This window comes from Urocitellus parryii, chromosome 7 (assembly GCF_045843805.1).
Source record: "Urocitellus parryii isolate mUroPar1 chromosome 7, mUroPar1.hap1, whole genome shotgun sequence".
In the NCBI taxonomy this organism is placed as follows: domain Eukaryota; kingdom Metazoa; phylum Chordata; class Mammalia; order Rodentia; family Sciuridae; genus Urocitellus; species Urocitellus parryii.
The window spans coordinates 129,211,296-129,224,152 of NC_135537.1; the positions used below are offsets into that span (position 1 = coordinate 129,211,296).

The 12,857-nt window shown below is 47.8% G+C and overlaps 1 protein-coding gene across 1 annotated transcript; it reads left to right on the plus strand.

Annotated features, from left to right (window-relative positions):
- The first annotated feature begins 6,492 nt into the window (after nt 1-6,492).
- Nucleotides 6,493-10,299, plus strand: Vamp2 (vesicle associated membrane protein 2). Its single transcript, XM_026390623.1, has 5 exons — nt 6,493-6,617; nt 7,137-7,257; nt 7,729-7,887; nt 7,967-8,018; nt 8,637-10,299. Coding segments are annotated over exons 1-5 (351 nt in total). The 5' UTR covers nt 6,493-6,615; the 3' UTR covers nt 8,654-10,299.
- Nucleotides 10,300-12,857: the final 2,558 nt, after the last annotated feature.

Below are 12,857 nucleotides of genomic sequence, written 5' to 3' on the forward strand. Positions count from 1 at the left end.
CCACATAAAAATAAACAATTAAAATAAACGCATTTTGTCCTTCTACAACTACACACACACACACACACACACACACACACACAAAACAAAAAACAAAAAACAAGGTGCAGCTGAGAGTGAAGGCTACCTGGGCAGATTAGCCAGATCCTGTCTCAAAACCAAATGATCAAATGTTAGCTGGGAATGGTGGCTCATACCTGTAATCCCAGTGGCTCAGGAAGCTGAAGCAGAAGGGTCACAATTTCCAGGCCAGCCTCAGCAATTTAGTGAGGCCCTGAGTTAGTGAGAGCCTGTCTCAAAATGAAGCAGAAGGATTGAAAGTTCAAAGCTAGCCTCAGCAATTTAAAAAGGCCCTAAGCAAATTAGTGAGACCCTGTCTCAAAATAAAAAATAAAATGGGCTGGTAAAGTGCCCCTGGGTTCCATCCCCAATACAAAAACAAAAACAAAAATCAAATGTTAAAAGGGATTGGGGATGTAGCATATAGCTCAGTGGTAAAGCATTTGCCTAGCATGTCTGAAGTCCTGGTTTCAATCTTCAGTACAGAAAAACAAAGTATTGTAGGGACAGATGAGGCAAGACACTGAAGATACTGAAGATAGCAGGAAATAGTTTTATTTGGCTGCAGCCAGGCTCAGAGGGCCACAGCTTTTACTGTAATCAATCAATCCCCTGAACTCCAAGTTCAGGTAGTTTCAGAATTTTATACCTAGAATGTAAGGGGAGGGGCTCAGAAGTTCACAGTCTGCAGAAGTACACATAAAAGAAGCTTTCTTTCACTGTTCTGGGCAAGTTAACCCTTCAAGGACAGCACCTGAGAAGAGGAGAGCTTTTTCTCCCCTTTCTTTCCTCCCCCTGCCAGCTGTTACCATGGAGCCCAACTGGTAACTTCTCTTATCTTAGAAACATAGACATTTCTGTGAACATCTCATGCTCAAGGCCAGAGGCCTTGTTTATATATCTCTACAATCTACTATACTGGATAAATGTTTGTGAAAAACTTCTAAGGGTTGTCCAGCACCTGGAGTGGCGGTTTCTTCAGGCTAGTGGCCAAATAAAATAGGGCAACATGAAAATAGGAAGTTTATCTACATTGAACTCTTTTGTAGAGACTCTTTCACTGACAGTCCTAAAATCAGCCATGGTGAACATTTCTGAAGAAGCCCAGTTAAGATTTTTGTGGAGGAGGGGGTACCACTACAAAAAAGCAAGGTACAAGGAGTCAGCTGACATTAGTATTAAAAGGTGGAAGCTAGGGCTTGGGGCTATGGCTCAGTGGTAGAGCGCTTGCCTAGCACACGTGAAGCACTGGGTTTGGTCTTTAGTACCACATAAAAACAAACAAACAAATAAATAAATAAATAAATAAAAGTATTGTGTCCATCTATAACTAATAATACTTTTCACTTTTTGAAGTGGAAATTATAAATATGATTGTATATACCAAGAACATTTTTGGTTGGGCACAGTGGTGCACACCTGTAATCCTAGTAACTTGGGAAACATCACAAACTCAAGGCCAGTTTCAGCAACTAGAGACCCTGTCTTAAACAAAACCAGGGGCTGGGGTGTAGCTCAGTTGGTAGAGTGCTTGTCTTAGAAGCATAAGACTCTGGGTTCAATCCCTAGCACCAAAAAACACAAAACAACAGTGAAATTCCTGGAAGGAGGCACAAGCAATGAGAGAACTGGTTGTTGTGAGGAAAAAGATGTTGCTGGGATACAGGAGAAGACTTCTTCTGTTTTGAACTATAAGCCTTTTTTTTTTTTTTTTTTTTTGGTGGTGGTGGATTGGAACCCAGGGCCTCCAGCATGTTAGGCAAGTGCTCTACCAGTGAGCTGCATCCCCCAACCCCCTATATGCTCTTTTGAACTTTTGAACATAACTTGTTTTTCTTTTTTAAAAAAAATATACAAACAAGCTGCAACATTTTTATCAAATGTGAGACTGCAGCTGCTTATGTTGCCTATCTAGAAATGAAGCTAAGTCACAGGAAAGCAGAGCTCAGGAACAGAGGAAACATCTTTGATGACATCATTCCAGTACCCAGATCCTACTGTTTCTAGTTATGTGAGCAGCCACCACCAGATTCTACTCTTTCCTTCCTTCCTTCCTCCCTCCCACCCACCCATCCACCCTCTCTTCCTTCCTTCCTTTTTCTTTTCCCATTTTGGGGCTGAGGATGGAACTCAGGGTCTTGTGCATGCTAGGCAAGCAGTCTACTATTGAACTACACCCCTAGCCCCAGATTTCACTTTTTATTATTTTGAAGTGCAAAAAGAAAAAAAAAATTGGTACCAGAGATTGAACGCAGGGGTGCTTAATCACTGAGCCACATTCCCAGTCCTTTTTATTTTTTTAGCAGGTACTGGGGATTGAACTCAGGGGCACTCAACCACAGAGCCACATCCCCAGCCCTACTTTTTTTTTTTTTTTGTACTAGGGATTGAACCCAGGGGCGCTTAACCACTGAGCCACATTCCCAGCCCTTTTTTGTATTTTACTTTAGAGTCAGGCTGAAGCTAGCTTTGAACTCAGGATCCTCCTGCCTTAGCCTCCCAAGCTGCTGGGATTATAGGTGTGCACCACCATGCCCAGCTCAGATTCTACTTTTAGTTTTAACAATGTTTGAGTCATGATCATTAAGTCCATCACAACAAGGGCCACACAGTTGTTACTGGCACTTATCTGATACTTGTGTAGGGAGAACCACACAGATTAATATAATTCCATTTTATGTGTGTATGTTATGGTTTAATACAAAGATTAAACCTATAATTGGAAAATTAAACAAAACAAACAAACCAAAACCCTAAGGTACAAACCAATGTGCATAGTCTGTTAGCATTTTTATTTATTATTGTTATTATTTTGGTATTGGGGATTAAATTCAGGGGCATTCAACCACTGGATCACATCCAGTTCCAGAGTCTCACTGAGTTGCTTAGCACCTCGATAAGTTGCTGAGGCTGGCTTTGAACTCATGATCCTCCTACCTCAGCCTCTCAAACTGCTGGAATTTACAGGCACCACTGTGCCCAGTTTACCATTTGTATTTATAAAAAGAGGAACCCCTGCCTGTAATCCCAGCAACTCAGGAGGCTGAGACAGGAAGATGGAAAGTTCAAAGTTAGCCTCCAGCCTCAGCAATTTAGAGAGGCCCTTAAAATATCAAATAGAAAGCCTGGGGATGTAGCTTGGTGGTAAAAGGTCCCTGTGTTTAATTCTCAGTCCAAAGTAAATAAATAAATGAAGATTAATAGATACTTCTTTCCCCCCTCTTCATTTATTTTATTTATCTATTAATCTTCATTTATAAAGAGGGGGGAAAGAAGTATCTAGGTATATACTGTGTCTGCAACAACTATCCCCTGAGGATTTACACACCTTTAGACAGCAGCTGTTTAGGGTGGGCCTGGGATGGCTCAGATCTTCTGATGGTTCACTACCTTCTTTGTATCTTTTGGATTGTTCAATATGGTTGAGTTACCTATTTTAAAAAACTGATATTGAAATTTTTAAATATAATTATCAGAGAGAAGATATTGCAATCTGGATTGAGCAAAATAGATAAATGAACAAAAAGCTTTTATTTAGTTTTTCAAAAACAAGGACATCCAAAATCTTCTAGAAAGTAAAACAAAAGGATGTGGTGGCCAAGGGAACTTCACTGTTATGCTTAATGTCACATTATCTGTGTGATGAAAAACGAATCCACTCTGGGTTCCATCCCCAGTACCCAGGGCTTAAGGTACTCGGGTAGAATTGAGCGCTCCTGGCAATTCACCTAAAGCATCTGACACAGGAGCCTTTGGAGCTTCCCTCCCCTCCTGGAGCTGGGAGCTTGACAAGGTGTCCCATGGAAACCATCAGGGCCAGAGGGCACCTTAGAGGTTACAGGATTTCTGCTGATCTCAGACGGCTCGCCTCCCAGCCTGGGTCCCAACCACAATTCATCTGTTCTTAATTAAAAGACCTTTGCTGTACAAGCTGCGTGGAGGGACACAAGAGGTCCCTGAAATTAATTACTAGTTTGGTCAGGTTTGACTCATGAGGATAGAGAAGTTTATGAGTAAGTGTGGCAATGGCACAGCCCCCTTCCACCTCAACTTCGAAACCAGCAGTTATTTCAAGAGGGAAAAACGGTGCGATCTCTGTGTCGCCCACGTCGGAATCCCAGGAAAGTTCTCCTTAGAAATGAACAAGAACGTCAGGCCCCCAGCCCACATCCTTAGAAGGATCCTTAGGGGTGGGGCCTAGAAATCCAGCCTTCAATCCCCCAGTAGGGAAATGTGGAAACCACCATCTCAGTTTTGCAAATACTTTATTTATTTTTATAATCGACTCCCTCTTTCGTGGGTCTCCATTCTAACTGCTTGCAGAAAACATTCTCTTATTCATTTCCAGGTGAATTTGGTCATTCTACCTCATTCCTCCTGCCGCCCACCACCGATCTAATTTTGGAGTTTCTTGGCACCACAGCCTAGGTCGGGTGTGTTGGGGAGGGGTTGTGCAGTGAGTCCTCACTCTGAGGTCAGTCCTCCTGGGTTCCCCATCTCCATGGCTCATATGAGCTCTCATTTCTACTCTGCTGCTGCTGCTTCCCCCCCCCCCCATCCACATTGCAAAGGCAATGTATTAGCTTTCTAAGCCACAAACAATGGGCTCGCCCCAAATTTATGTGGGCTTCTGTCTTCCACATCCCCTGTACTTGGCCAGGGAAAATGGGGATCACCCCATTTCCCTGAACTAGTATTCAACATTATGCCAGGTCCTGAACTAGGCTGTCCCCAGCTAGTGCAGGGTGTTGGGGAGGGTAGAGGGCTCTCTGCCTGTTTGTACCTACCTCCTCCTAACTCTCTCTGTCTTATACCCACACTTTGAAGCTTTTGAACTTGAAAGTCTAGAATTTGGCATCTTCATTCTCTGACTAGAAAGGAAAGTGGTCTCAGGGACAAGAAAAAAAAAAAAGCCATTTTTTACAGCAAGATCTGAGACCCCATGGAAGATGCTCCTTTTTTTTCTTTCACATAAGCTGAGACAGCCCAAAATTATGTCAGTGCAAAAGGACCACGGACATGGCTGCTCCTGGGAGGCGGAAGGAGCAGACAGCATTTTAGATTTGGCTGAGCCCCGGCACCCAGCACATACACTAGCTGCTCACTCACCTCCCCCAGACAGCTGGGAAATGACACCTCTGGTGACAGAGCTAGTCCCTGGGCTTCTGCTGGGAGGGGGTGGGGCACTGCAGTGGAAGAAGATCACAGATTCTGAAGCCCTGGAAAGCCTGGGTGGGGGAGGGAAGAAGCCAGCTCCTGTTTGGCTCAGAGATCAAGGCCACCAATCTTCCTCCCCAAGCCTCCAGGGATGTAGTGAGTACCCCCCAACGCAGGGACACTAGGCCTCCTCCAAAATGCCTCCTTCACCCTGGCTTTGACCCACCAGTAACTCACTGGTTCAATCTTCTTTGAGAAGCTGGATGGGAGTGTGTACAGCTGCTGGGTCAGTTTAGAGAACCCAGATGGATGTCAGGGATGGACCAGGCCTGAAATAATCTCTTCCCATTACCCAGGTCAAATCACTGAACAAAGTTGATGTCTACACACGTAGTTGCTCCAGAGAGAGGATGTCCAAGGTCACATCTGTGATTGGAATCCCCATGTAAAGTAGGATGTATAATCAGAGTACTGCAGGTGTTGCCCTTGCCCTTTCCTGCCTGGACAGTCTGGGAAAGAACTAGGTGTTGGCTAGCCTGCAACCACTATGTGAAGCAGCCCTACGGGGCAGTCTCTGCCCTCCTCTCTGGATTCTTTAGCTTGCTGTACCTCAGTCACGTTTGCTCCAGCTTTGCTTACAGAATACCCTGGGTCTGAACTTTAACTTTGAGGATCCGCAGCTTTCACGGGCCTGCAGGCTCTCCTAGGACTTGGTTGGGGATAGGGTTTTAGTTCATACCCCTTAGTGGCCGAGTATCCCATATCTCCCTTGAGACATCTACTTGTCCTATGATGGGGTAGGATCAACTCCCACCACTCCACTCTACCCCAGCAACAGGGTCCCAGCTACACACATTTCCAGGCCCCCTGCACTGGCCATTATTTCCCATCCTCAGCCCATTTGGTTACCATGTGTTGGGAGACTTTGTGCTGTGAAGGGTGCAAGCAGACTGGTTTACTGGATTCGCAGATGAGGGACGAAGTAGTTTAGGTGGAGGAGTGGGACCCATGGTATGTGAGGAGTGTGGTATGCCATACATAAGACACAGGTGGCAGAGGGCTTGGGAGCGGTTGAGCCAGTGGTTAGACAAGGTGTGGCGGTGGGTTTAGGGGAGCCGCAACAGTCACCTGGGGGCTCTCGCGGGTGCTGAGGCAGGTGCGGGAGCCCCAGCAACACAAGACCCCCGCCCGCCGCGCCCTGCTCCGCCCCGCCCCCGCTCCCGACGTGTCTCCTGCCTAGCCCCGCCCCCTCCCGCAGTGCCCGGATGCGGGTGACGCGCGGCCGCCATCTTCCCGTCCCGGGCAGCCAGCGCCAGTCCGAGCCAGCGCGAGCCGCTGCCGCTGCTGCTACCGCTACCATCACTGCCGCTGCCAAGTCCTCCGCCCGCTGCCCCCGCCATGTGAGTCGGCCGCCCGCCGCCCGCACCGCGCTGCCCGTGCCGGCCGCTGCCTTTGGAAACCGGCCGTGGGGAGTGCCGGGGTCCCACCCGCACCCTCCGCGCCCGGGGGCCGGCTGGCTCCATGACTGCGCGCGGGCGGCCGGGGAGACAAGCGTCCCCGGCAGGCCCGCGCGGGCGATGGCCGCGGGAGGCAGCGGATCCCGGGTCCTCCCGCCTTGCCCCACCCCTGTCACCACGGCCTTCAGTCATTTCTGGTGGACCCCGGACTGTGACCGTGAGGTCGCCCTCATGTGACGGGCGGGGAAACTGAGGCCCGGAAGGGGGAGGGGGGGCTCGTTCAAGGTCACGCAGCTCTTCCGCGGCAGGGCGGGATAGAGACCGGTGATCCCATCGGGTGGCCTTCCTTCCTTCCGAAAAGGAGGACTGGAGGGACGATCCGTGGACAGGTGGATGGGCGGAGCCCTGACCGTCGTGCTAGCGGCCTCAGGCCCTGGGTCTTAATCCGTTCCTGCTCCTCAGGTCGGCTACTGCTGCCACCGCCCCCCCTGCGGCTCCAGCTGGGGAGGGTGGACCCCCTGCGCCCCCTCCAAACCTCACCAGTAACAGGAGACTGCAGCAGACCCAGGCCCAGGTGGATGAGGTGAGTGTGGGGGACGGGTGTCAAAGACAGTGGGTGAGACTGGGATTGGCAAACAGTTGTGGAGGGCCAATCTTGGTTTGAAAGCGATGACAGTCTATGGCCTGTGGTTTTTGAGTCAAAGACATGCCATGCCCCATCCCTATCTCCCTGTCAGCACACACTTGGAAGGATGCTAGCCTGGGGTGTGCCTGCCTGGGCAGGTGTGCTCTGATGATGGATAGCCTGCTTGAGGCTCCATAGATATAGGGTGTTGCTTTGACAGCTGAGATGTCTGGCTACCAGCACACCCCTGATGTATGCTCCTTGCATGTCCCCAGGTGTGCTAGGCATGTTCTGTGTGTGTCCTTGGCATGTTAGCCTGGCAGCATCGGGGTGCATGTACCATGTGTGGCACAGTGGGCATATGGTCGAGGAATGCCCTCGTTCAGTCGGGACTTGGCACACTCCCTGCCTCGTGGACCCCTCCCCCAGGTGGTGGACATTATGAGGGTGAATGTGGACAAGGTCCTGGAGCGGGACCAGAAGCTATCAGAACTGGATGACCGTGCAGATGCACTCCAGGCAGGGGCCTCCCAGTTTGAAACAAGTGCAGCCAAGCTCAAGCGCAAATACTGGTGGAAAAACCTCAAGGTAAATGAGGGGCAGGTAGGAGGACTGGGTATATGGGGGTATCATGGTTTATCTTACTGACATCCCTTCTTTCCCCCAGATGATGATAATCTTGGGAGTGATTTGCGCCATCATCCTCATCATCATCATCGGTGAGTGGGGCAGGAGTGGCCAGGGCCCTTTCTCTGGAGAGATTTCCCCTGTGGATTCTGGGTTTTGAAGGTCATTAACCTAGTTTTGACTTTTCAACAAAAGACATATGTAGCTGCTAATTGCAGTTCTGGTTCATCTAGAGCTGAAAACCTTTGTGTTGTTTAGCCTTCACTTTGCCTGGATATGGGCAATTTCTATTATGATTTTGAAAATAGGAAATCCGGTGGGTCCCCAGTATTCTATTGAGGACCCTTTGGGCCTAAGAGCCCAGTCTGGGAACTCTAGAACTGGGGAGAAGGAGATGGGAAAGGCCCAGAGACTTAAGATATGACCAGGAAGCCAGCTACCCCACTCTTTGAGAGCTTGTAATTTCAGAGGCCCACAGAATTAGGGGTCTTTGATTCTAAGACCATGCTATAGAGTTAAAGGAACTTTGGAACCCACCATCCAGAGCTTTTGCTTTATAGATGGAGATACTGAGGCCAAGAGAGGGGAAGGGACACCAAGCAGCTGGGGAGTGGAGTGGGGAGGATTGGAACAGGGCCAGGCCTGACACACTGCTTTCTTTCTCTTTCTCCCCTCTCCCTCTTCCTCCTTCTCTTACCCTCTCTCCACAGTTTACTTCAGCACTTAAATCCCTGAGGAGTCTGCCCTGCCTAGAGAAGGGCCTCTCCCCCACCCCCAGCCGTTCCTTCACCTCTCAGCCATATCTTTCAGCACCCTTCCCCTGGATCCGTGTGTGTGTGTCCGTGTGTGTGCCCCCTTGTAAATAGCCAGCTGTTATTTATACATATATAATATTATATATATTTGGTCTGTTTGTAGTTTTATTACTAGAAGATTTTTCCGGTTGTCCTTAACACCCCTTCCTGAGGTTCCCATCTCCTCTCTCTTCCTCTTCCCTTTCCCTCTTTCCCTCTCTTCCTGAACAGTCCCAAGTCCCTACATTTGCATCTGCTATGCAATATTCCCTCTCTCCTTCTCCTTCCCTTGGATTTAACTGACCCTCTCCCCTCACCAGTCCCCCATGCAACACCCCAAAAGATAAAAAAGTACCTGTCCAATCCTCCCTAGGTGCATCTTTGCACCCTTTGGGAGGTTCTGAGACTGGCCCTACTTGGTCCTAAGAATCCCAAGGTCTTCTGGGAGCTTCCAGCATGTTACTTAGCATATCATTTGCATACTGACATCTCTTTAGGTTTCCTTCTTCCATTTTTCTCTTCTCTCAACCTGTGTTTCTTTTTTACTGAGGAGTTAGTCCCCATTGGTCCTTGTATCACACTTTCATTTGCACGACATTACATGCAGGTGGTGGGGAGTCTGGGCTTTTGGGGAACCAGGCGGCCCTGGTCCCCACTATTGCCCCCTCCTAGCCCCTCTAGTCCAGTTTGCCTTCCCTATCCTAATTTTCCAATCCTCTTGTACCCTCCTCTCCCTCCCCCCAGCTGGTGTGTAAGTGTCTTGGAGTTCAGTGTGTTATGATGGACCAATAACTCTGCCACTTGGGGTCTCTCCCTACATTCCTGCTCCCCAATTTTCACGTGGGGCACGCAACTGACATTCCCAGGGGTCTCCCTCCTTCCCATCTGCCTGATCTGCCTCCTCCTCCCACCAGGAGAGTTGGGGGTTGGCAACAATCTGATCTCTTTTGGGAGGAGTGGCTACCAGTGTGTGTGTGGGGGTCATCACTGCCTTGGGGAGGAGTGGGACAGGGCAGAGAATCCCCCCAATTCCTGCCTGAAATCTCTGGCCTCACCCCTGCTGGAGGTTGGACTGAAACCTTCCTCCCCTGTTTGGGGGGTGTTACCCCCATCACTGCCCAGCTCCTCTGACTGCCCCCCTGTATTCAGGGTGGGGGTATTAGTCACTGCCAATGTGTGTATGGGACTTGCTGGATGATGGGGAATCCTTGCCCTTTTCTGGTGCTGTTGAGCCCCAGAGAGAGCTATCCCCTCATTGGGTGAAGTGATAGAGGATGGGTCTAATGTCTTTTTAAATGGCACAATTTTAGGGGTCTGAGGGTGCAGTCCCTTAGCCTGCCACTGGAGGGGGCCCCCAAACTCCCCATGCCCCCACCACCACTCCAGGTTTTCTGTGTGGAGGGGGAGCAGGGAGATCTAAATTGTGGTGTGAAAGGGTAGGAGAGATGCTGGGGGTGGGGGTGCTGTGTTCTAGACCCCCCATATTATCCCAGTGTCCCCTGCCTTCCCTCTTCCCCCATCCCGTGCCCCCAATTCTGTGGCGCATCCAGATTGTGAAAATGTACAATAAATGTGTAATGAGTAACCAGGTAGTGTCTGTATTTTTATGTGTGTGTGTGTGTGTATTGTTGTTTTTTTTTTCTCTCTCTGCTAAGGATTGAACCTAGGGCCTAGCACATGCTAGGCAAGTGCTCCAGTACTGAGCTGCATCTCCAGCCCTTTTTATTTTATTTCCAGACAGTCTGGGTAAATCGCCCAGGCTGGCTTTGAACTCAAGGTCCCCTGTTGCAGATTCCGCAGATTCCCACAGACTCCGGAGTTACTGGGATTAATCCTTTGTTAATAAGTGAGAAGGATGTTGGATCTACAGGTGTAACTGGAGGTTCGGAAGCAGCTGGGCTTTGCAGGAGGCCCTGATCTTTAGCAATGCAAATTGTGATTCCTCAGGTGGCCAACTGAGGGGCATCAGGAATTGGTAATGGCTGCTGAACTTTTAAGTTCTGGGGTTCCCAGCTTACCCCTTCCCTTGCCTGGGGCATGCTTTTGATGTTGGACTCCTCTGCCCCCTCCTAGATGTACTCTGTAGTTGCTCCCAGTGGTTATTCACTCCTAGGTCTGGAGTAGATGGTCATGTCATGAATCATCTCTTTCCCCTTTGTGCTCAGCAGTATACCAGTGTCAAAGAGATTAATAAATACTTGATTTTGTTTGGTACTAGATATTGAACCCAGGGGTGCTTTACCACAGAGCTGCACTTCAGCCTTTTTTATATTTTGCAGGGACGAGGGATTAAACCCAGGGGTACTTAACCACCGAGTAACTCCAGCCCTTTTTCTTATTTTAACACAGGTTCTTGCTAAGTTGCTTAGGGCCTAAATTGCAAGGCTGGCCTTGAACTTTCAGTCCTGCTGTAACCTGAGTTGCTGGGATTACAGACATGCCAGTGCTCCCTGCTTTAGTTTTTTGAAACAGGGTCTAAATTGCTTAGGACCTCACTAAATTGGTGAGGCTAGTCTCGAACTTTGGATCTACTGCCTGAGCCTCCTAATGCTAAATACTTGTTGAATCAGCTCAGGAAGACCCAGATTTATGACACATAGCAAACTGTAGTATTGACACAGTACATATACATAGTATTGACATACTACATACAATAGATGATGTATAGTTCTTGAGCAATATCCCCAGCTCTTTTTTATTTTGAGATATGTTGTTGATAAATTTCTTTTTTTAATATATATTTTTTAGTTATACATGGACACAATATCTTTATTTTTTTTAAAGAGAGTGGGAGAGAGAGAGGGAGAATTTTTAATATTTATTTTTTAGTTCTCAGCGGACACAACATCTTTGTTGGTATGTGGTGCTGAGGATCGAACCCGGGCCGCACGCATGCCAGGCGAGCGCGCTACTGCTTGAGCCATATCCCCAGCCCCACAATATCTTTATTTTATTTATTTTTATGTGGTGCTGAGGCTCGAACCCAGTACCTCACATGTGAGGGTCAAGCACCCTGAGGCTGGTTTTGAACGATTCTCCTACCTCCTTAGCTGCTGGGATTATAGGCATGGGCCACCATATCTGGCTCATGGATGCTTTTAAAGCCTCATGATCTACTGGCTGAGCTAGCTGGCCATCTTTAGAGCTGCTTTCAAAAACAGATTTTTAGAAGACACAAATTGGTGTGAATATACTTTATATACAACCAGAGATATGAAAAATTGTGCTGTATATGTGTAATAAGAATTGTAATGCATTCTGTCATTTATTTTAAAAAACCAATAAAAATAGATTTTTAGGCTCCTTCTCTAGAGATTTTCATTATGTGTTTTCTTTTAATAATTTGTTTTTTAATTTTTTATTTGTTGATGGACCTTTACTTTTGTTTATTTGTATGCGGTGTTGAGAATCGAACCCAGTGCCTCAGGCATGCTAGGCAAGTGCGCTACCGCTGAGCCACAACCCCAGCCCCTAGGTGGTTTTTAAAAAAATATGTATATATTTATTTTTTCCTGTACTGGGAAATGAACCCAGGGATGCTTAACCAGTGAGCCATGTCTCCAGCCCTATTATATTTTTTAATTTAGAGATAAGAGTCTCACTGAGGTGCTAAGTGCCTCGCTAATCTGCTGAGGCTGGCTTTGAACTGGTGATCCTCCTGCTTCAACTTCCCAAATTGTTGGGATTACAAGTGTGTACCACTGTGCTTGTTTGATAAGGTGGTTCTAAGAGGCTCAGGTAATTCTTGTAACTAGGTATACAGTCTACCTAAACTTCCACCTTACAATATGTTAAGATTTTGTGTTGGGCTGGGGATGTGGCTCAAGCGGTAGCGCGCTCGCCTGGCGTGTGTGCGGCCCGGGTTCGATCCTCAGCACCACATACAAATGAAGATGTTGTGTCCGCCGAGAACTAAGAAAAAATAAATAAATGTTAAAATTCTCTCTCTGTCCCCCTCTCTCTCACTCTCTCTTTAAAAAAAAAAAAAAAAAATTTTGTGTATGTTAAAAGCATCTCCTTTGACCCAGTCATCCCATTCCTTAATATATGCCCAAAGAAGTTTAAATCAGCATACTACAGTGAAGCAGCCACATCCATGTTTATAGCAGCTCAACGCACAATAGCTATGCTTTGGAA

Coding starts and splice junctions, on each gene's coding strand:
- Vamp2 (XM_026390623.1), top strand. Junction 7,258..7,728: donor CCCAGGCCCAGGTGGATGAG/GTGAGTGTGGGG, acceptor CCCCTCCCCCAG/GTGGTGGACATTATGAGGGT. Junction 7,888..7,966: donor ACTGGTGGAAAAACCTCAAG/GTAAATGAGGGG, acceptor TCTTTCCCCCAG/ATGATGATAATCTTGGGAGT.